We start from the raw sequence: 23,196 nt of genomic DNA, 5'->3' as shown, positions 1-23,196 counted from the left end.
TACTGAAACCTGCGTGCCTAGAGCCCGTGCTCCACAACAAGAGAAGCCACCGCAATGAGAAGCCCACGCACCGCAACAAAGAGTAGCCCCTGCTCGCCGCAACTAGAGAAAGCCTGCGTGCAGCAATGAAGACCCAATGCTGCCAAAAATAAATAAAGAAAGAAAGAATAAGCATGCAGGCCAGCCAACAAGAGAAGTACACAGGTATTCGAAAGCACAGGGGTTCCAATAACCTTGAGCATTTAGCGTGTTCTGGGCATCAGGTTCCATATTTTCAGGGGGCATGAAAAGCAGTGATTGATCGGAAGTTAGTTGAGTGGAGGTCAATTAAAAGAACTGCTTCTGGGCTTCCCTGGTGGCGCAGTGGTTGAGAGTCCGCCTGCCGATGCAGGGGACACGGGTTCGTGACCCGGTCTGGGAAGATCCCACATGTCGTGGAGCGGCTGGACCCGTGAGCCATGGCCGCTGACCCTGCGCGTCTGGAGCCTGTGCTCCGCAACGGGAGAGGCCACAAGAGTGAGAGGCCCACGTACCGCAAAAAAAAAAAAAAAAAAAGAGCTGCTTCTGTGCAACTTTATTAACACCTCATCCAATATTGGATACTGTGCTCTAGAGCATTCTGGGAAAAAAGACAAGATTGGAGTATGTGGCTTAGACTTTAGGTCTAAGCAAAGTTTCTAGTCTCTCCCCAGTCTAATATGGGGCCAGTGTCTCTCTGAGGGCTGGGCACAGAGATTATACCCCATGGTGTGTAAGAGGAAGTTTGAGAGAGAGTCAGAGTCTGAGTTTCAGCCTTTTAGGTACAGTGACCTGCCCACTCATCATCGTGGTGCTGTCAGGGGCGTGGAACGTTTGTGTCAGGTAGATTAGCAGCTCTTCTGTTTGGAAGGGATACTAACGAGTGGGTGGCCTGAGGTGGGCGCAGCTGACTGACAGCAGACACCCATATCAGGGGTTGGGAGATTTGCAAGATGGCAGCTCAGGCCCAGCACAAGGAGGTTGCAGATGGGGAGTGTCTCCTGCTAACACAGGTTAGCGTGGGCTACAGCAAGGCCCACTCCTGTGACATGTGGCCTGGGGCACGTGCCAGGGCTTGGTATCCTTTATCTGTGCCCTCAGTGTCTCCAGTTATTTGTTTAATGATACAGTAATTCGTTTTTTTTTTTAATATTTATTTATTTGGCTGCGCCGTGTCTGAGTTGCAGCATGTGGGATCTTCGGTGCCATGTGCGGGATCTTCGTTGCCCCATGTGGGATCTTTTAGTTGCGGCATGTGGGTTCTTAGTTGCAGCATGTGGGATCTCGCTCCCCGGCCAGGGATCGAACCCAGGCCACCTGCGCTGGGAGCGTGGACTCTTAACCACTGGACCACCAAGGAAGTCCTGATACATTGGTTCTTGAAAGATGAGACATTAACTTTTAGAAGGATCTGGTGCTAGCTCAAAATTTATATTTTGACTCAACTCCAGGAACTGGCTAATGTCCATGATATTCAGATCCTAAGACTGTATGAATGCACTGTTCCCACCAAAATTGCTTGCGTATTAAAATCACAAATATGAGGCGCTATTAGAACTCTTTAGGGAGTGAAGTTACAAAAAATCAATAACTTAACAGAAACTTAATGAAGCCTGGGAGCTAAAGAATAAACAACACATGTCATTACCCTTTAAAAATCTTTAGCTTTTCCCCTTGCATCTTTTGATTAATGTGTTAAGTATGTAATGTCTTCTCAATGCGTGGCTTTGCTTTTTTAAATTGTGCATGTGTACTGATTTGCAGGTTCCATTTCCTTATTATTTACAAAGTTTTGATATTCAGATATCCTAAATCATTATATAGAGGGAAACATTTTTTAAGGAAAAAAATATATCATCCTTAATCCTACGACCTTGCCTACACAGCAAGCATTTTTATTTCTAATTTTCAGGTTCTGCCTTACAGCCATATTTTACCTGGATATAATCACTGTAAATATACAACTTTCAGATCTACTTCTTTCACCAAATCGTAATTGTCTTCCTATTTATAGTTATGTTAGAATTATAATGTTAATAACTACCTACTGCCCCAAATGGAACTCCTGAGCGTTCCCTGCAAAACCTGCACCTTCCCCATCCCTGAGTCCGCCTTAATCCCTCCCTTTTTCCCTCACCTCACCTCTAATCTGACAGGAATCTTACTGACCCCACTTTCAACCTGGTGTGTTATTGACAGTTCTCTAGGGCTGCCACAACAAAGAATCACAAACCAGGTGACTGAAAACAACAGAAATGTATTGCCTCCTAGCTCTGGGGGCTGGAAGTCTGACATCAAGGTGCTGGCAGGACCATGCCCCCTCTGAACCTTGTAGGGGAGAACCCTTCCTTGCTTCTGACGGTGGGTGTTGGTCCCCGGCACTCCTTAGCTTACAGCTGCATCACTCCCATCTGTCTTCACGTGGCATTCTTCTCTTCCTATAAGGACACCAGTCATAATCGATTAGGCCCCAGACGAATGACCTCATCTTACCTTGATTGTATTTGCAAAGACCCTATTTCCAAATAAGTTCACATTCACAGGTATATTTATAGGGGGACACACCTCAACCCAGAGGACCACCCCTCTCTCTCCGCCCCACCTCCTTCCTGCACTGTTCTGGTTTACCTCCCCCCGCCCCTCCAGTTCCTCACTGGGATTATTGTACTAGCTTCCTAGCTGGTTTTCTACTGTCACATTTGCCTGCTATGGTCTATTCTTGATTCCTTTGTTCAGAACCCTCCAGAGACTCCCTAATCACTCAGAGTAAAAGCCAAAGTCCTGGCAGTGGCCCTACAGTCCCTCCTGATCTGCACTTGTTCTCACCTCTCACCCCTCTCTGCTCCAGCCACTCTGGCCTCTTTGCTGATTCTCCAGCTCACCAGGCATATTCCCACCTCTGGGCCTTTGCACCTGCTGTTGTTCCCTTTGCCCGGGACGCTCCCTCGCAGATATCCACAGGGCCCATACCTCATTCAAGACTCTGCCCAACTGCCACCTTCCTGACCACTGCTATTACATCATACCCTCACTCTCACCCACCCTGCCACAGTCTCTATTCCTTTGTGCCATCTTATTTTTCTGCAGAACACTCTCCACCTTCTAAGAGACTGTGTTCTTTACTTGTTTGTTTTCTTTTTTATCTACCACCACCATCCAAATGGAAGCTTCTCTAGGACTGGAGTTTTTGTCTGTTTTGTTATCTGTTCCATCCTTAGCACCTAAATTAGGGCCAGGCCCAGAGTAGGTGCTCGGTGAATATTTGTAGGATTAATGAGAAGTAGGCCAGCACATTTTCTCGTAACTTACTAAACCATTTATCCTTATTAAACGTTCATCTTATTTTCCTAATTTTTTGGTCACTGTAAATAATGCTGCTATAAATAGCTTATTCTGTTTAGTTAATTTCCTCCTTTTTTTCAATTATTTCTTGGGGCCACATTTCCAGAGTGAATACTGTCAAATGTCCTTCCAGAAGAATTTTTATCAGTTCATAATGCCACCCATTATTAATGATCGGACTCTGTTTCCATGCTCCCTTGCCACCATTGGATTCTTTTAAAAATTAATTAATTAATTAATTTTTGGCTGTGTTGGGTCTTCATTGCTGCACGCGGGATTTCTCTAGTTGCAGCGAGCAGGGGCTACTCTTCGTTTCAGTGCGTGGGATTCTCATTGTGGTTGCTTCTCTTGTTGTGGAGCACAGGCTCTAGGTGCGCAGGCTTCAGTAGTTGTGGCACACAGGCTCAGTAGTTGTGGCTTGCGGGCTCTAAAGTGCAGGCTCAATATTTGTGGCACACGGGCTTAGTTGCTTCGCAACATGTGTGATCTTCCCGGACCAGGGTTTGGACCCATGTGCCCTGCATTGGCAGGCAGATTCTTTTTTTTTTTAACATCTTTGTTGGAGTATAATTGCTTTACATTGTTGTGTTAGTTTCTGCTGTATAACAAAGTGAATCAACTATACGTATACATATACCCCCATATTCCCTCCCTCTTGTGTCTCCCGCCCACCCTCCCTATCCCACCTCTCTAGGTGGTCACAAAGCACTGAGCTGATCTCCCTGTGCTATGCGGCTGCTTCCCACTAGCCATCCATTTTACATTTGGTAGCGTATATATGTCAATGCCACTCTCTCACTTCATCCCAGGTTCCCCTTCTCCCTCCCCGTGTCCTCAAGTCCATTCTCTACACCTGCGTCTTTATTCCTGTCCTGCCCCTAGGTTCTTCAGAACCTTTGGTTTTTTTTTTTTTTAGATTCCATATATATGTGTTAGCATACGGTATTTGTTTTTCTCCTTCTGATTTACTTCACTCTGTATGACAGACTCCAGGTCCATCCACCTCACTACAAACAACTCAATTTCGTTTCTTTTCATGGCTGAGTAATATTCCATTGTATATATGAGCCACACCTTCTTTATCCATTCATCCGTCGATGGACACTTAGGTTGCTTCCATGTCCTGGCTATTGTAAATAGTTCTGGCAGGCGGATTCTTAACCACTGAGCCACCAGGGAAGTCCTGTAAGTTCTTTAGTATCTTCTGATATGAATTGTCTGATCCAGACTCCTGATTTTTTTTTTCAGAAGGGAGGTTTTAGATTCATATTTATTTATCCATCCTTTTCTGGGGGCAAAAATATTAATCCTTACTTATATTTGTTATAAGTATGTTTCCATTCTACAATGCCCTTTACCTCTGTTTGTGTTTCTACTTAAACTCTGTGTTTTAATCTTTACAGCTGTGGACTACTGTACCTCAGAAAACCACGGATGTGAACATGAGTGTGTAAACACCGACAGCTCCTACTTTTGCCGCTGCCCTAAAGGATTTGCTCTTAACCCGGATAAGAAAACATGCACAAGTAAGCTACACACATACACACACAGTTTTTGATGCTACTGCTATAAGCACTGTGGCTGAGGAAGTCTTCCAAGCACAGGACTATGTGCTGGGGTTAGGGGGCCTTTTACCTTCTGCCCTATTCCTCCTTTGTCAGGCCTTTCTTAACTTGTCCTAAGACCGTAGCCCACTCTATCTCAGTGTCACCCTTCACAGCATCTGACAACAGTACGTATCTTTGATCAGAGACCACATGTCGGAGTGTTCCTCCAGCATCTACAGAGCGTGCTGACAATCAGACCATCTTACTTCATGCTGGCTCAGCCTGCCTGTGCCCACCAGTGTTAACAGGGCTTAAGAAATACTTTCACTGAAGCTTTGTGGCTTGTGGGCTGCAGCTCTGACTCCACACAAGTAAAGGGAAATCTCTGAGCCAAAAGGAGTTGCCTGTGGTTGCCCCTGGGTGGGGGAGGAGTTGGTGGAGGGCATTTTGCAGAGAACTGCTCAGTTTTTGTTTGAGCTATTTAGTTCTATTTTAACTATACGCACCCACATCAGAATTAATTTGAGCTCCCCAAATCTTGACCATAACAATTTATAAACTGACGGTGGTCATTCGTTTTGTAAAAGGATTCCAAAAACATTCTTTTAAATGTAAAGATATGTCAGAGCACTTAAGGGATTGTGTGTGGATAATTATCACCCTATAGAAAGGTTCACTTGAGAAAGTTTGTTTTCAAAGTATTGGGGCCCAGCACGTTTAAAAAGTGACATTTAATAGCAATTTAGAATAAAGTCACCTCTGAAACGTCCATCAGTGAGAAAACAGGATTTCAATTCATAAAAAGTTCATGTACCCACAACCTTTCTAACTACATCTATTATGTAAGGCAGGATATGCCTGCATAGTTTTTAAAAAGCGTCCCCCCCAAAACTCCTGAAACATCAACTTGCTTTTCAGTCCCTCCCTGCATATCAACAGTTTATAAGCACCAGAGCTAGAGGCAGGGGTCTAGGATAAAACTGTAAGGGGCACAGGAAGTCAAAACGTACATTTCTGGACCCCAAACCACATGCCAATAGCAGTGAACAAGGCCAGGTCCTTCCTGGAGGAGATACTCGGCTGAGTCGAAGGCAGAGCCATCCTTCACCAGGTAAAGAAGAGTGAGATGTAGGTGGCCAGGAGGAGGAAAGATGTGCAAACATATCAGCCAGGCAGACCCATGTCCACAGCTGGCCTACGGTTGCTTATTGACCGAATAAGAGAAAGAGTGAATGGACTGTTCTGTCCCTAGTCTCCCTTCCTTTCTGAATATTCTGAGCTATGAGCCAGCGGCCTGGGCCGGGGTAGCGTTCAGGGAGTTGTGGCTGCTGGGCTGAAGAGTCAGTTCTGCCCATCAAAGGGGAGGCCACATGCCGCCGAGGGCAGTTCAAATCCCAGTTCATCTGCATTTTTGCTGGATGATCCTTTTTTTTGTGGTTCGCGGGCCTCTCACTGTTGTGGCCTCTCCCGTTGCGGAGCACAGGCTCCGGACGCGCAGGCTCAGAGGCCATGGCTCGCAGGCCCAGCCGCTCCGCGGCATGTGGGATCTTCCCGGACTGGGGCACGAACCCGCGTCCCCTGCATCGGCAGGCGGACTCTCGACCACTGCGCCACCAGGGAAGCCCTTGCTGGATGATCTTGGGCAAGTTATGCCTCAGTTGCCTCAGCTATAATAGGGGAGATAATACCGCCTACTCCATGGTGTTGTCTTGAAGGCTAAATGAGAGAATTCATCTAAATCATTTAGCACGTGGCCTGGTGACAAGCAAATTCTTGAAGGGATGACACTGGCTTCAAAAAGACTTTAAATTGGGATCTATTGAGCATATACCACGTGCCTGGGGTAAGTTTAATAGTGCCTAAAAAATTCAAAATTCAAGACTTCTGCTGGAGGCTGCTTGGGAATACAAGCCACACAGAGCAGCTCAGTCACCTGCAAGGTGTTATATGACCAAAGGCTCCCAGGGTGACACAGACAAGACTCATGGTAGGAGTTAAGGGAAGGAGGAGGCCAGTTGGACGAGAAGAGGTGGGGATGCGGCTGCCGCCCTGGGACAAGGCCTGGAGGGACACATGTATCCTCTCCAGTCTCCTTCCTGCCTCTGTAGCACTCCTTCCCTGGCTGGGAAGGTCACCTGACCTCACCGCCAGCCCCTGTTCCCAGAGCCTCACCATCAACATGTCACCTATCCCGAATCTCACGGGATGTGGAGAATGACAAGCCCCAGGACAGTACAAACAGGGAGACCCTAGAAGTAGATGGTGCTGTGCAGGGGACCTGGGAGAGGAGTTCCAGCTGAGAGTCAGGGGAGGGACTGGTCCAGCTGTGAGGTCTCACCAGCTAGGCACGGAGCCTGGCAGTTCAGCTGTCTCTGGGCCCTGTTGGAGTCAAGACCCAGAAGTGGGCCCCCCCACCAATGTGTGGGCAGAGAAGAGTGCTGGGCAATCAGCCTCTGGGAGATGAGTCCCCTAGAAGGGTCCCCTTCCTGCTATGCTTGGGGGCGGCGCAGGGAGCCAGACCTGGGGAAGGGACTGGCAAGAGAATAGAACCCCCCCCCACCCGAGGACTTGGAAGGCTGTGAGAGTAGGGAATAAGGCAGTTCAGCTGTAAGAACCAAGACACTTGGGAATGCTCCAGATCTCTGACAAAAACAGGAACACAAACTGAGAAATAGGGACCAGTTAAGAGGACACAAACACAGGATGGAGGTGAAAGCTCAGAATCAAGGCAGGGATCCTTTTTCTAATTAATGAGGTATCACATCAGCTTCCCGCCAAGTCAGAGCCTGGCTGCTGCTGTGATGTTGAGAGATTTAAAACAGGTTTTTCCCGTTCCTCATCAACTTGCAGAAAATGAAGTAAAAGAAACTCAGTTCCTTAAATTTGAGTCTCTATTTTTTTTTTATAAATTTATTTATTTATTTATGGCTTCCTTGGGTCTTCGCTGCTGCACGCAGGCTTTCTTTAGTTGCCGTGAGCAGGGGCTACTCTTCGTTGCGGTGCACGGGCTTCTCATTGCGGTGGCTTTGCTTGTTGCAGAGCACGGGTTCTAGGCACGCAGGCTCAGTAGTTGTGGCTCACGGGCTCTAGAGCACAGGCTCAGTAGTTGTGGCGCACGGGCTTAGTTGCTCCGTGGCATGTGGGATCTTCCCAGACCAGGGCTTGAACCCGTGTCCCCTCCATTGGCAGGTGGATTCTTAACCACTGCACCACCAGGGAAGCCCCTGAGTCTCTATTTTTAACCAAAAGTATATTTGAAAGCGAATCCAACTAGTAAGTGTGCAATTATTGTCTAAAAAATATAGACTTGTCAATGTAATATACCAAGCATGATTAATTTATGATTAAGCCAAAATGTACATAATAGAGCTTTATGTTCCTGAACAAATCATATAATTAAAATATGTAAGTAGTGTTCAGTTCTTTACCCTAAAGCATCCCATACAAATCCATCTGAATATTTTCTAGAGGGGAGAAGGGTAGAAATATGCAGGTGCCATCAATTTGCAAAATATTGGCAAGACTTTTTTTTTTTTTTTTACTGTGGTAAACTATACATAATATAAAATTTTCCATTGTAACCATTTTTAAGTGTGCAGTTCAGTGGCATTAAGTACATTCATGCTGTTGTACAACCATCACCACCATCCAGCTGCAGAACTTTTTCATCTCCCTAAACTGAAACTCTGTACCCATTAAATAATAATTCCCCCCTCCCCTTTCTTCCCCACCACCCCTGGCAACCACCATTCTACTTTCTGTTTCTATGAATTTGGCTACTCTAGGTACCTCATGCAAGTGGAATCATACAATATTTGTCCCTCTGTGATTGGCTTATTTCACTTAGCCTAATGTCCTCAAGTTTCATCCATGATGTAGCATGTGTCACACGTTCCTTCCTCTTTAAGGCTGAATAATATTCCATGTGTGTATACACCACATTTTGTTTATTCATCCTCTCGTGTTGCTTCCACCTCTTGGTTATTATGAATAATGCTGCTATGAGCATGGGTGTACACGTATCTGTTCAAGTCCCTGCTTTCAGCTCTTGGGCATATACTTAGAAGTGGAATTGCTGAATATTATGGGGACAAGATTTTCAGAGGTCCCTAGAAACCGTTACTCCTGAACTGGCGCGAGAACGTTCTCAGATGCTCAGGGTCTTTCAGGAGACAGGGATTTGTGTCTTTGGTACCAAGGAGACTCTGTGGGTTTCATGTCTAGTGCTTAATCATCTAACATCTGTAATGTTGAGTAAGGGCAGTTGTTGACATCGTATTTTGCGTCTTCCTGTTTAATACTTACTGGCTTTGAGATCATTCTTTTTCAGGCTCCACTGATAACTTGGTTGACATTTCTATCCTTATTTTTCAAATAGGAGTGCTTTCACAAAGTACCAAATGAATATTAATACTTGCATTAAAAATGAAACACAGAGTCTGCCTGGAGGGGTGGGGTAGGGAGGGTGGGAGGGAGGGAGACGCAAGAGGGAAGAGATATGGGAACATATGTATGACTGATTCACTTTGTTATAAAGCAGAAACTAACACACCATTGTAAAGCAATTATACTCCAATAAAGATGTAAAAAAAAAAATGAAACACAGACATAGGAAATAATTTTTTACTGCATCAGCAATAGACGAACTAGAACGTATCAGTCTCTGGGTTTCCTGGCCAGCTTGTTGTTAACCTGCTGAGCCCCAGTATCTTCTTACAGCCTGCAATATGCCACTTGCTTTCGTAAGACCTGTGTGCATGAATCAGAGACTCTCAGTTGGTAAAAATAGAGTTGCCATATGATCCAGCAATCCCACTCCTGGGCATATATCCAAACAAAACTATAATTTAAAAAGTTACCCCTGTGTTCATAGCAGCACTATTCACAATAGGCAAGACACGGAAACAACCTAAATGTCCACTGACAGATGAATGGATAAAGAAGATGTGGTACCTTTATACAATGGAGTATTACTTAGCCATAAAAAATAATGAAATAATGTCATTTGCAGTTACATGGAAGGACCTAGAGATTATCATACTAAGTGAAGTAAGTCAGAAAGAGAAAGACAAATACCATATGGTATCACTTATATGTGGAATCTAAAATATGACACAAATGAATTTACCTACGAAATGGAAACAGACTCACAGACATAGAGAACAGACTTATGGTTGCCAAGGGGGAGGGAGGCTTGGGGAAGGGTGGATTGAGAGTTTGGGATTAGCAGATGCAAACTATTATATATAGAATGGATAAACAGCAAGGACCTACTGTATAGCACAGGGAACTATATTCAATATCCTGTGATAAATGATAATGGAAAAGAAAATAAATGTGATTTCTTTAAAAAGAAGACTCTCAGTTGAAAGAGACCTCAAGTTCAACCTACTTCTAGCCCAACCACCCATCCTACAATATCCTCACTGTGTCATCATCCAGCCTCCACTTGAATACCCCTACTGACAGGACACTTACTACACCCCCTGCAGTGCATTTCACTTTGTACAGCTCTGACTCTTAGAAAGTGATTCCTTACACTGACCTGATCACTACTTCCTTGCACTTTGAGACCAACAGGACAAATTAAGCTTCTCACATTTTCCTGTTCACTAAGAATGAGTCATATCCGAATAATTTTATTTCATTTAGTAGACTAGCCAGGCATGGAAAATGTGGAAGCAACTATCTAGACTCTAACAGACATTCCATCAGTTTGCTAAAGAGATCCCCATGCCCCATAGACCGGATGGAGAAATGTGTGCTGGATGAAAGAGTCATTGGTTGAGTTCATAACTGGCTGAATGTCTGAGCTGAGATCCTCCTGGAGGGAAGTGTTTAAACAGCCTGGCCAGAAGCATCAAGGAGGGTTCACGAGCTGTCTTCTGTTCTTAGTGACTCCTTGTTGGTTCTTAGTGGGCAGTGTTTACACATCTAAACTTTCACAAAACACTCCATTAAGAGTAATACCAGTAACCATTTATTTATTCAACAAATACCTGTCGATCGCCTACTATGTGCCAGATACATTTGTAGATACTGGGAATGCAGTGGTAAATAAAACAGACCAAAGAACCTCTTGTACTTATGGAGCGTACATTCTATTGGAGCAGGGTAACAGAGGATTACAAGTCTCAACAAGAAAGTGACATTTGGTCAAAAACTTGAAGCAGGTGAGGGAAGGAGGAAACTTTTGAAGCAGAGGAAACAGCACTGGTGCAAAGGCCCTGAGGCAGAAACTGTGATGCCTGGCAGTGTTGAGGGACAGCAAGAAAGTCCATATGACTAGATTAGAGTGAGAGATGGTGAGGCAGGTGTTATGGTCCATAGTGCGTACAGCTTGCCCTCTCCACAGTCATACATTCGCTTCCTATCTCCCCAAATTCCAGCGATCCCTAGGAGCTCATGGTCACTCCCCTATGCTGAGCTCCCAAACAGGCTTTGTTTGTTTGCCTATATCTTGTGTGTCAGGTATAGACATCAGAAGCTATAAATATTGTTCCTAGCAATGTTCCCTGATTACTTTCTTCTCCAAATTACTGGGCACCTCCCACACCATTCTTTTTTCTATTTTATTTCTGCCATTTTCCATGGCAACTAGTCTCACAATTATGTATGTGTATATTTATTTTTAACACCTTTTCTAATTGCAAAAGTAATATAGACTCGTTGTAGAAAACTGGATAGTATAGAAATGAAATTGTATAAAATGAAATGATCTGTAATCTTATCACCCAGCAATAACCATTGTTAATACTGATTTGCTACATTTCTCTTGGTCTTTCTTTTTAATGCTTATGTATATATTTTTATAGAGTTGAGATCATAGAGTATAACATTAAATCATGAGCATTTTCACATGTCATTTAAACTTTATCAAAAGCATTTTAATGTCCGCGTAATATCCTATCATATGTATGTATCACAGTTTGTTCAGCACTTTTTTGGCTGTTCAAATTGTATTGTGATAAATGTTCTTGCATATAAATCTTTGCATTTCTGATCATTTTCTTAGGAACAAAACATGAAAGGAAATTTATTGAGTCAAAGGCTATTAACATTTTTAAGGCTTTTGATGTATATTACAAAATTATTTTCCAAAAACTTTGTACCATTTTTTTACACTATACCATAAAATTGCCTGATTTTTTAAAATAAATTTATTTATTTATTTATTTTTGGTGGCATCGGGTCTTCGTTGCTGTGTGCAGACTTTCTCTAGCTGCAGCGAGCGGGGTCTACTCTTCGTTGCAGTGTGCGGGCTTCTCATTGCAGTGGCTTCTCTTGTTGCAGAGCACGGGGCTGTAGGCACGCGGGCCTCTAGAGCACACGCTCAGTAGTTGTGACGCAGGGGCTTAGTTGCTCCGCGGCATGTGGGATCTTCCCGGACCAAGGCTCGAACGTGTGTCTCCTGCATCGGCAGGCGGATTCTTAACCACTGCACCACCCGGGAAGCCCAAATTGCCTGATTTAAAAACTTTTTGTTAATTTACTAGGAGAAAAATTTTTCTCATTGCTTTATTTATTATCATGTCTTTAGTTACCGTTTCTTCATAAAATTATGTATGTCCAACTTACAAATGTATGTTTGTTGGTGTTATTTGATTAATGAACAATCTGTTCCATTATAAGAGATTATGTATAAGTGACTCCTATAAGCTCCATGAAGGAAATGGCTGTACTTTTGCCCGCTGCTGATTCCATTGCCTGGCCCGTGGTAGATGTTCAGAGAATATTTATTGAATGACTTAGTGAATAGTGAGGTTAACACTTTTTCACAAAGTTAATAGACATTCAAAGAAAGGAAGTATATATCTGAGCTGAAATTAAAGAAATAGATAATAGGAAACCAACAGAGAAAACTGGTAAAATCAAAAAGTGGTTTTTTGAAATTAGTAAAATTTATGAATCTCTAGCCGCACTGGTCAGGGGGGAAAAACAGAGAAGACACAAATGACCAATATCAGGAATGAGAGAGTGGACATCACTGCAGATCCTATAAACATTGGAAGGATAATAAGGGAAAATGATAAACAAATTTATGCCAATAACTTCAGCAACTTAGATTAAATAGACAAATTTCTTGAAAGACCCAAACTACTAATTGTTTTTTCTTTTCCATTATGGTTTATTACAGGATACTGAATATAGTTCCCTGTGCTATACAATAGGACCTTGTTGTTTATCCATTCTATATATAATAGTTTGCATCTGCTAATCCCAAACTCCCAATCCACCCTTCTCCAACCCTCCCTCCCCCTTGGCAACCACAAGTCTGTTCTCTGTGTCTGTGAGTCTGTTTCCATTTCATAGATCAGTTCATTTGTGTCATATTTTAGATTCCACATATAAGTGATACCATATGGTATTTGTCTTTCTCTTTCTGACTTACTTCACTTAGTATGGTAATCTCTAGGTCCATCCATGTAATTTCAAATGGCATTATTTCAGTCTTTTTTATGGCTAAGTAACATTCCATTGGAAATAAGTACCACGTCTTCTTTATCCATTCATCTGTCGATGGACACTTTTTTCCATGTCTTGGCTATTGTAAATAGTGCTGCTATGAATACAAGGGTACATGTATCTCTTTGAATTACAGTTTTGTTTGTATATATGCTCAGGAGTGGGATTGCTGGATCATATGGCAACTCTAGTTTTAGTTTTCTGAGGAGCCTCCATACTGTTCTCCATAGTGGCTACACCAATTTATGTTCCTACCAACAGTATAGGAGGGTTTCCTTTTCAACCTTTCCAGCATTGTATTCGTAGACTTTTTAATGGTGGCCATTCTGACTAGTGTGAGGTGGTACCTCACTGTGGTTTGGTTTGCATTCCTCTAATAATTAGTGATGTTGACCATATTTTCATGTGCCTGTTGGCCATCTGTATGTCATCTTTGGAGAAATGTCTATTTCTGTCTTCTGGCCACTTTCTGATTGGGTTGTTTGTTTTCTTATTATTGAGTTGTATGAGCTGTTTGTATATTTTAGAAGCCCTTGTTGGTCACATCATTTGCAAATATTTTCTCCCAGTCCATAGGTTGTTTTTTTGTTTTCTTTATGATTTCCTTTGCTGTGCAAAAGCTTATGTTTGATTAGGTCCCATTTGGGTCTTTTTGCTTTTATTTCTATTGCCTTGGGAGACTGACCATTGGTACGATTATGTCAGAGAATGTTTTGTCTATGTACTCTTCTAGGAGTTTTATGGTGTCTTGTCTTATATTTAAGTCTTTAAGCCATTTTGAGTTTATTTTTGTGTATGGTGTGAGGGTGTGTTCTAACTTCATTGATTTACATGCAGCTGTCCAGCTTTCCCAACACCACTTGCTGAAGAGACTTTTTCCCAATTCTATATTCTTGCCTCCTTTGTTGAAGATTAATTGACCATAGATGTGGGGGTTTATTTCTGGGCTCTCTATTCTATTTCATTGATCCAAATGTCTGTTTTTGTGCCAATAGCATGCTCTTTTTTTTTTAAAACACCTTTATTGGAGTATGATTGCTTTACAATGGTGTGTTAGTTTCTGCTTTATAACAAAGTGAATCAGCTATACGTATACATATATCCCCATATCTCTTCCCTCTTGCATCTCCCTCCCTATCCCACCCCTCTAGGGGGTCACAAAGCACCAAGTACCCTGTGCTATGCGGCTGCTTCCCACTAGCTATCTGTTTTACATTTGGTAGTGTATATATGTCCATGCCACTCTCTCACTTTGTCCCAGCTTACCCTTCCCTCTTCCCATGTCCTCAAGTCCATTCTCTAGTAGGTCTGCATCTTTATTCCCGTCCTGCCCCTAGGTTCTTCATGACTTTTTTTTTTTTTTTAGATTCCATATATATGTGTTAGCATACGGTATTTGTTTTTCTCTTTCTGACTTACTTCACTCTGTATGACAGACTCTAGGTCCATCCACCTCACTACAAATAACTCAATTTCATTTCTTTTTATAGCATGCTCTTTTGATTACTCTAGCTTTATAGTACTGCCTGAAGTCTGGGAGGGTTATGCCTCTTGCTTTGTTCTTTTCCCTCGGGATTGCTGTGGCAATTCTGGGTCTTTTACGGTTGTATATAAATTTTAGGATTATTTGTTCTAGTTCTGTGAAAAATGTCATGGGTAGTTTGATAGGGATCACATTAAACATGTAGATTGCTTTGGCAAGTATGGCCATTTTAACAATACTAATTTTTCTAATCCAAGAGCATGGGATACCTTCCCTTTATTTATTTATTTATTTATTTATTTATTTATTGGCCACACTGTGTGGCATATGGGATCTTAGTTCCCCGACCAGGTATCAAACCCATGCCCCCTGCATTGGGAGCACAAAGTCTTAACCACTGGACCGCCAGGGAAGTCCCCATTTTTTAAAATCATCTTCAGTTTCCTTTATCAATGTTTTATAGTTCTCAGCCTATAAATCTTTCACCTCCTTGGTCAGGTTTATTCTAAGTATTTTATCTTTTTTGATGTAATTTTAAAAGGGATTGTTTCTTTCTTTTTTTAAATATTTATTTATTTATTTGGTTGCACCAGGCGGGCTCCTTAGTTGCGGCTCGCGGGCTCCTTAGTTGCGGCTTGCCAGCTCCTTAGTTGCAGCATATGGGCTCTATAGTTGTGGCTCGCTGACTCCTTAGTTGTGGCATGCATGTTGGATCTAGTTCCCTGACCAGAGATCGAACCCGGGCCCCCTGCATTGGGAGCATGGAGTCTTATCCACTGCACCACCAGGGAAGTCCCCAAGGGATTGTTCTTTACTTTCACTTTCTGATATGTCATTGTTAGTGTAAAGAAATGCAACCGATTTCTGTATGTTAATCTTGTATCCTACTACCTTGCTGAATTTGTTTATCAGTTTTAGTAGCTTTTGTGTGGAATTTTTAGGGTTTTCTGTATATAGTATCATGTCATCTGCATATAATGAGAATTTTACCTCTTCCCTTCCAATTTGGATACCTTTTATTTCTTTTTCTTATATGATTGCTGTGGCTAGGACTTCCAGTACTATGTTAAATAGAAGTGATGAGAATGGGCATCCTTATCATGTTCCAGATTTTAGCAGGAAGGCTTTCAGCTTGTCACTGTTGAGTATTATGTTGACTGTGGGTTAGTCATAAATAGCTTTTATTCTGTTGAGATATGTTCCCTCTATACCCACTTCGGTAAGAGTTTTTATCATGAATGGATATTGAATTTTATCAAATGCTTTTTCTGCATCTGTTGAGATATCATGTGGTTTTTGTCTTCTTTTGTGGATGTGGTGTATCACACTGATTGATTTGCATATGTTGAAACATCCTTGTGATCCTGAGATGAAGCCAACTTGGTCATGGTGTATGATGTTTTCTATGTGTTGTTGGATTCACAAACTCCTAAAATTAACTCAAGAAGAAATAGATAATCTGAATAGGCCTCTATCTATTAAAAGAAATTGAACTTGTACTTGTAAACCTTCCCACAAAGACACCTCCAGGGCTAGTTGGCTTAACTGGTAAATTCTGCCAAATTCTACCATTTGAGGAAGAACAAATACCAATTTTATACAAATTCTTCCAGAAAACAGTAGAGGAAGGAGCATTTTTCAACTTATTCTATAAGGCCAGCATTATCCAAATACCAAATCCAGAAAAAGGCATTACAAAAAAAGAAAACCAGGGACTTCCCTGGTGGTCCAGTGGTTAAGACTCCATGCTTCCATTGCAGGGGGCACCGGTTCGATCCCTGGTCAGGGAACTAAGATCCAGCATGCAGCATGGTGCAGCCAAAAAAAAAGAGAAAACCACATAAATATCCCTCATGAAATACATGCAAAAGATCTTTAATTATTTTTAGCAATAAAATTCCACAATATATAAAAAGGATAATACCTCATGAACAAGTGGGATTTATCCCAGGAATTCAAGGATGATTTAACATTCAAATGAAATTTAAAACATTAACATACTAAAAAGCAGAAACTATATGATCCAAGTCAATAGATACAAAAAGAGCACTGGACAAGACCTGACATTCATTTACTATTAAAAAAAAAAAAAAGTCTCTCAGCAGCCTAGGAATGAAGAGAACTGCCTCAACCTGATAAAGTGCATCAATGAAAAAACTATCAGCTAACATCATACTTAATGATGAAAGATTGAATGCTTTCCTTATAAGATGAGGAACAAAACAGGATACCCACTCTCACCACTTCTATTTAGCATGGACTGTAAGGTTCTGGCCATTGTAATAAGGAAGAAAAAAAAATGTTTCCTAGATTGGAAAGGAAGAGTTAAAAGCATCTTTATTAGGTCATTGTAAATATAGCACTCTCCTGTGTTCTGTGAGTGATTCTAATAAATTATTGAAAGGAGTGAGTTGTGGGAGACCCCAAAATTGTAGGTGGCTGTGCAGAAGTGAAGGTGGCCTGGGGACCCCACTGGAGGCTGGTATCTGAAGTAAGGGCAGTCTTACTGGGGACCTTACACTTTACCTTGTGAGACTGGATGTTAACTCTGGGTAGTTAGTGTCAGAATTGAATTAAATTACAGGGCTCCCAATTGGTGTTGGAGAATTGTCTGCAGAACAAATTGAAGCAAATGAGCCTAACTGTATATGAGGTTGTTAGCATAATCACCCAGAGAATTATTTTAAGTGACAGGCGGGGAATATGTTGACTTTACATTCCAAGTGGCATATATCCGAAAAACAAAAGAGCTTTAACTGTTTCCAGTAGTATTAGCATTAATAATAGAATTGTTTTCTTATTTTGAAATTATACATATACACATATAAATATATGATACAATAAATATATATAATGTTAATGTCACTTTGTACCTATACTTTCAGCATAAGAGAAAACAAATACAAATGTAAAATCAAAATGATTAAGTAAAACATTTCAGGGCTGGTTTCTCTGTTCATATCCAATTCTGGTGCTTAGGAACAGGGACCTATGCTGATGTCCAAGGGCAAAAAGCCCCACTTCCTTTAAGAAAGGGAGCAGGGGCTTCCCTGGTGGCGCAGTGGTTGAGAGTCCACGTGCCGATGCAGGGGACGCGGGTTCGTGCCCCGGTCCGGGAAGATCCCACATGCCGCGGAGCGGCTGGGCCCGTGAGCCATGGCCGCTGAGCCTGCGCGTCCGGAGCCTGTGCTCTGCAACGGGAGAGGCCACAGCAGTGAGAGGCCCGCGTACCAAAAAAAAAAAAAAAACAGAAAGAAAGGGAGCAGGCCTGACCCTGATACCCAGTAAGGGGCAACCCTAGGCTTTTTGTTTTTCTTGCTTTTATTCCTTTTTGTTGGCCCTGTGCTGGGTTTGTTTACAAAATATTTTTTTGTTTAAATATTAAAAATGTTTTGTTAAATATTAAAAATGGAAAAATTTGTTAAATATTAAAAATGGAAAATTAAAAATTTGTTAAATATTAAAAATGGAAAAAATTGTTAAATATTAAAAATGGAAAATTTGTTAAATATTAAAAATGGAAAACTCTATACAAAAAAATGATTAAGTAAAACAAACAAACAAAACCTGTCTTTATTAACAGACAACATCTCCAACGGAATTTACAGAAAAGCTCTAATTAGTGAGTTTACCAAGGATGCAGGGTACGAGGTCAATATACAAAAATCAATTATGTTTTATTTACTTTCTTTTTTTTTTTTTAAACTGAGTCTCTTTTACTCTGTATGTCCTCCTTCCCTCTTTTTTTCTTTGCCATTCATTTGTTTTATGTTTTGTTTTGGCTGCTTTGAGTCTTCGTTGCTATGCACGGGCTTTCTCTAGTGGCAGCGAGCGGGGGCTAATCTGTTGCAGTGCGTGGACTTCTCATTGCAGTGGCTTCTCCTGTTGTGGAGCATGGGTTCTAGGTGTGCGGGCTTCAGTAGTTGCAGCACGCTGGCTCAGTAGTTGCAGTGCATGGGCTCTAGGCACGCGGGCTTCAGTAGTGTGGCACGCGGGCTCAGTAGTTGTGGCTCGCGGGCTCTAGAGAGCAGGCTCAGTAGTTGTGGCACACGGGCTTAGTTGTTCCACAGCATGTGGGATCTTCCCGGACCAGGGATTGAACCCATGTCCCCTGCATTAGCAGGCGGATTCTTTTTTTTTTTAAACATCGTTATTGGAGTATAATTGCTTTACATTGTTGTGTTAGCTTCTGCTGTATAACATTGCCAGGCGGGTTCTTAACCACTGCACCATGAAGGAAGTCCCTTTTTGTATACTTTCAATGGAAAAATCACAAATTTACATTTTAAAATGCTATTTATAATAGCATCAAAAATATGTACCACCTAGGGGTAAATTTAACAAAAGATGTGAAAACCTTTACAATGAAAGCTACAAAACATTGCTAAGGGAAATTAAAGAAGACTTAACTAAATAGATATATTCATGGATCAGAAGACTCAATACTGTTAAGATGTCTGTCCTTTCCAAATTAATCTATATAGATCACAGTATTATCTATCATAATCTTAGCATGCTTTTTTTGTAGAAATTGACAAGCTAATCCTAAAACATATGTAGAAATGAAAAGGACTAAAATAGCCCTTTTTGAAAAAGATGCACAATGTCGAAGGACTTAAACCACCTGATTTTTAATACCAATTATAAAGCAACAGTAATCAAGACAGTGTGGTATTGGTGTAAAGATGGAGTATAGATCAATGGAACAGAACAGAGTCCAGAGATAGACCCACACATATATGGTGAAAGTATTTTCAACAAAGGTACTAAGGCAATTCATGGGGAAAAGGATAATGTCTTCAACTAATGGTGCTGAACAATTGGATTGCCATGTGCAAAAGAAAAAAAAAGGAACTTGACCCTTCCCTCACACTACATACAAAAATTAACTTGAAATCAGTTTTAAACTTAAATGTAAGATTGAAAACTATAAAAATTATAGAAGGAAACATAGGAAAAGATCTTAGTGGCCCTGCGTTTGGCAAAGATGCCTTAAAAGAGGACACAGAAAGCACAAACTGTAAAAATTAAAAATGAATAAATTGAACATCAAAATTAAAACTTTTGTTCTTCAAAAGGCACTATTAGGGGCTTCCCTGGTGGCGCAGTGGTTGAGAGTCCGCCTGCCGATGCAGGGGAAACAGGTTCGTGCCCCGGTCGGGGAAGATCCCACATGCCGCGGAGCGGCTGGGCCCATGAGCCATGGCCGCTGAGCCTGCGTGTCCGGAGCCTGTGCTGCGCAACGAGAGAGGCCACAGCAGTGAGAGGCCCGCGTACTGCAAAAAAAAAAAAAAAAAAAAAAAAAGGTACTATTACTAAAATGAAGAAGCAAGCCACAGACTGGGAAAAAATATTTGCAAAATGTATATCCAACAAAGGGTTTGTATTTAGAACATATAAAGAACTCTTCAAACTTAGTGAGGAGACAAACAACCTAATAAAAATGGGCAAAAGATTTGACCAGACACTCCATTAAAGAAAATATAGAAATGGAAAATAAGCATATGAAAGTATATCCAACAGCATTAGTCATGAGGGAAATGTAAAATAAAACCACAATGAAATAACCACTATGTACTTACCAGAAGGGCTAAAATTACCAAGTGTTGGTAAGGATGTGGAGCAACTGGAACTCTCATAAACTGCTGGTAGGAACGTTTAAGAAATTAATACGTCTACCATACAACCCAGCCATTCTACTCCTAAATGTTTACTCAAAATGAAAGCATATGTCTATGGGACTTCCCTGGTGGTCCAGTGGCTAAGACTCCACGCTCCCAATGCGGGGGTCCTGGGTTCGATCCCTGGTCAGGGAACTAGATCCCACATGCCGCAAGTAAGAGTTCGCATGCTGCAACTAAAGATCCTACACGCCCTAACGAAGATCCCACACGCAGCAACGAAGATCCTGCATGCCGCAACTAAGACCAGATGCAGCCAAATAAATAAATAAATATTTTTTAAAAAAAAAAGAAAGAAAGCATATGTCTACACCAAGACTTGTTCATGAATGTTCATAGCTGCTTTATTTGTGATAGCCTCAAACTGGAAACAACTCAAATCCCTCCAGCAGGTGAATAGACGAATAAATTGTGGTATATCCATATAATGAAATACTACTCTACAGTAAAAAAAGAACAAACTGTTGACATACACATGAACATGGATGAATCTCAAAATAATTATGAGGAATGAAAGAAGCCAGACCAAAAAGAACACAACTGTATGATTCCATCTATGTGAAATTCTAGAAAATGCAAACTAATTTATCTTGACAGGAGATTAACAATTATTTGGGGGCAGAGGGAGTAGTAGGAAAGAATGAATTAGAAAGTGTCTTGAGGAAACATCTGAGGGAAATGCGTAAGTTCATTACCTCGGTTGTGGTGATAGTTTTGTGGACACATACGTATGTCAGAACATCAAATGTCCATCTTAAATATGTGCAGTTTGTTTTTTGTCATTTGTACGTCAATAAAACTAAAAATGAGCGGGGAGACTGCTTTATTTTAAAATGTTAATGTCATAAAACACAAAGGCTGTGGAAGTGTTTCTAGACTGTTGCTACTGGATAGAACACTCTGTGATAGTGAAAATGCTCTGTATCTGCACCATACAATATAGTAGTCAGGAGCTACTGTGGCTACTGAGCCTTAAGGTGTGGCCAGTGCAACTGAGGAACTGCATTTTAAATTTTATTTAATTTTGATCTATTTTAATTTTTAAAAAAATTTTATTGCCGTATAGTCGATTTACAATGTTGTGTTTAATTTCTGCTGTAGTGATTCAGTTATACATATATATAACATGTTCTTTTTCATATTCTTTTCCATAGTGGTTTATCACAGGATATTGAATATAGTTCCCTGTGCTATGACATAGGACATTGTTGCTTTCCATCCTCTATATACTAGTTTGCATCTGCTAATCCCAAACTCCCACTCCTTCCCTCCCCACCTCCCCTCCCCCTTGGCAACCGCAAGTCTGTTCTCTATGTCTGTGAGTCTGTTTCTGTTTCATAGATAGGTTCATTTGTGTCATGTTTTAGATTCCATATATAAGTGACATCATACGGTATTTGTGTCTCTCTTTCTGACTTACTTCGCTTAGTATGATCATCTCTAGATTCATGCATGTTGCTGCAAATTCCATTATTTCATTCTTTTTTATGGCTGAGTAACATTTCATACTGTGTGTGTACATATATATACACACACACACACACACACATCACACCTTCTTTATCCATTCACCTGTTGATGGACATTTAGGTTGTTTCCATTCCACTTTAATTTAAATGGCCACATTAGACAGCATGGTTCCAGATTAAAGGAAGCTAAGCATACGTGAATATTAAATATAATCTCTGACCCTCTATTGAGTTCTATACTGGAGGATGAAAAATGCTACAAAGAACATTATTAGATCAACTTAGAAGACTAGAATAAGGATGGTAGATTAAGTAAAAGTCTTGTATAAATGTAAATTTATGAAGTATGGCTACACTGTGGTTATATAAGAGAATATCCCTCCTCTTAGGAAGCACATACTGTGTTTAAGGAAAAAGGATGGTGATATATGTAACTTACCCTCAAATAATTCAGAGAGATAAGCAAATGGTAAAGCAAATGGGATAAAATGTTAACAATAGATAAATCTGGGTAGAGTGTATATACGTGCTTCTTGTACCTATCTACTTGTATTTTTATGTTTGCAACTTTTGTAAGTTTAAAATCATTTCCAAATAAAAAGTCTTTTTAAATACCTTTATATGTGATTGTGGTATTGCAGTTATATTTTTTAAAGAGTTCCAGTCCTTTAAGGATACATTATGAAATATTTATAGACAAAATGATATAACATCTGGGGTTTGCTTTCAAGTAAGATGGCATCTTAGCATGGGGGATGGGAGTATACAGGAAACAAGGTCAGCTGTAGATTGATTCTCTTGAAGCCGAGCGATATGCACGTGGATTTATTATACTAGTCAGTTCATTTGTTTATATATGTTTAAAGTTTTCCATGACTTTAAATTCGGAAGAATTGGCATTTTCTCAATATTTTTTCCTTTGAGAATATTGTATGCCTTTCTCTTACTCGTTTCGTTTCCTTTGGTACAGGCTGGGAAAACTCATTTATACCAAATGCTTCATTAGGAAAATGATATATGTAGTTCATATAGTCCTTAAAACGATAAAAATCCTCATTAAAACAAAAAGACACCTTTTAAGACCCCATCAGTGGCCACTTATTTCAAGCCATTTTAGACAATGCACCAAGTTCCACTACAGCAAAATACTTGGTACAGACCTGTCAGTAGAACAGTCCTAATCCATATCT

The 23,196-nt window shown here is 41.0% G+C and overlaps 1 protein-coding gene across 4 annotated transcripts in view; it reads left to right on the top strand.

The window, feature by feature from the left end:
* Positions 1–23,196, top strand: part of MATN2 (matrilin 2) — a 154,727-nt gene that overhangs the window by 91,868 nt on the left and 39,663 nt on the right. For all 4 annotated transcript variants that reach the window (XM_029223178.1, XM_029223181.1, XM_029223182.1 and 1 more), the window contains one exon: positions 4,764–4,886. In XM_029223178.1, the coding sequence (XP_029079011.1) occupies positions 4,764–4,886 (123 nt within the window). The remainder of the gene's footprint in view (positions 1–4,763; positions 4,887–23,196) is intronic.

This window comes from Monodon monoceros, unplaced genomic scaffold (genome assembly GCF_005190385.1).
Source record: "Monodon monoceros isolate NGI ecotype Baffin Bay Population unplaced genomic scaffold, NGI_Narwhal_1 Super_Scaffold_14, whole genome shotgun sequence".
NCBI classification, from domain to species: Eukaryota; Metazoa; Chordata; class Mammalia; order Artiodactyla; family Monodontidae; genus Monodon; species Monodon monoceros.
The sequence above is the reverse complement of the archived record's forward strand: the minus strand, read 5'-3'. Positions and strand labels throughout refer to the sequence as shown.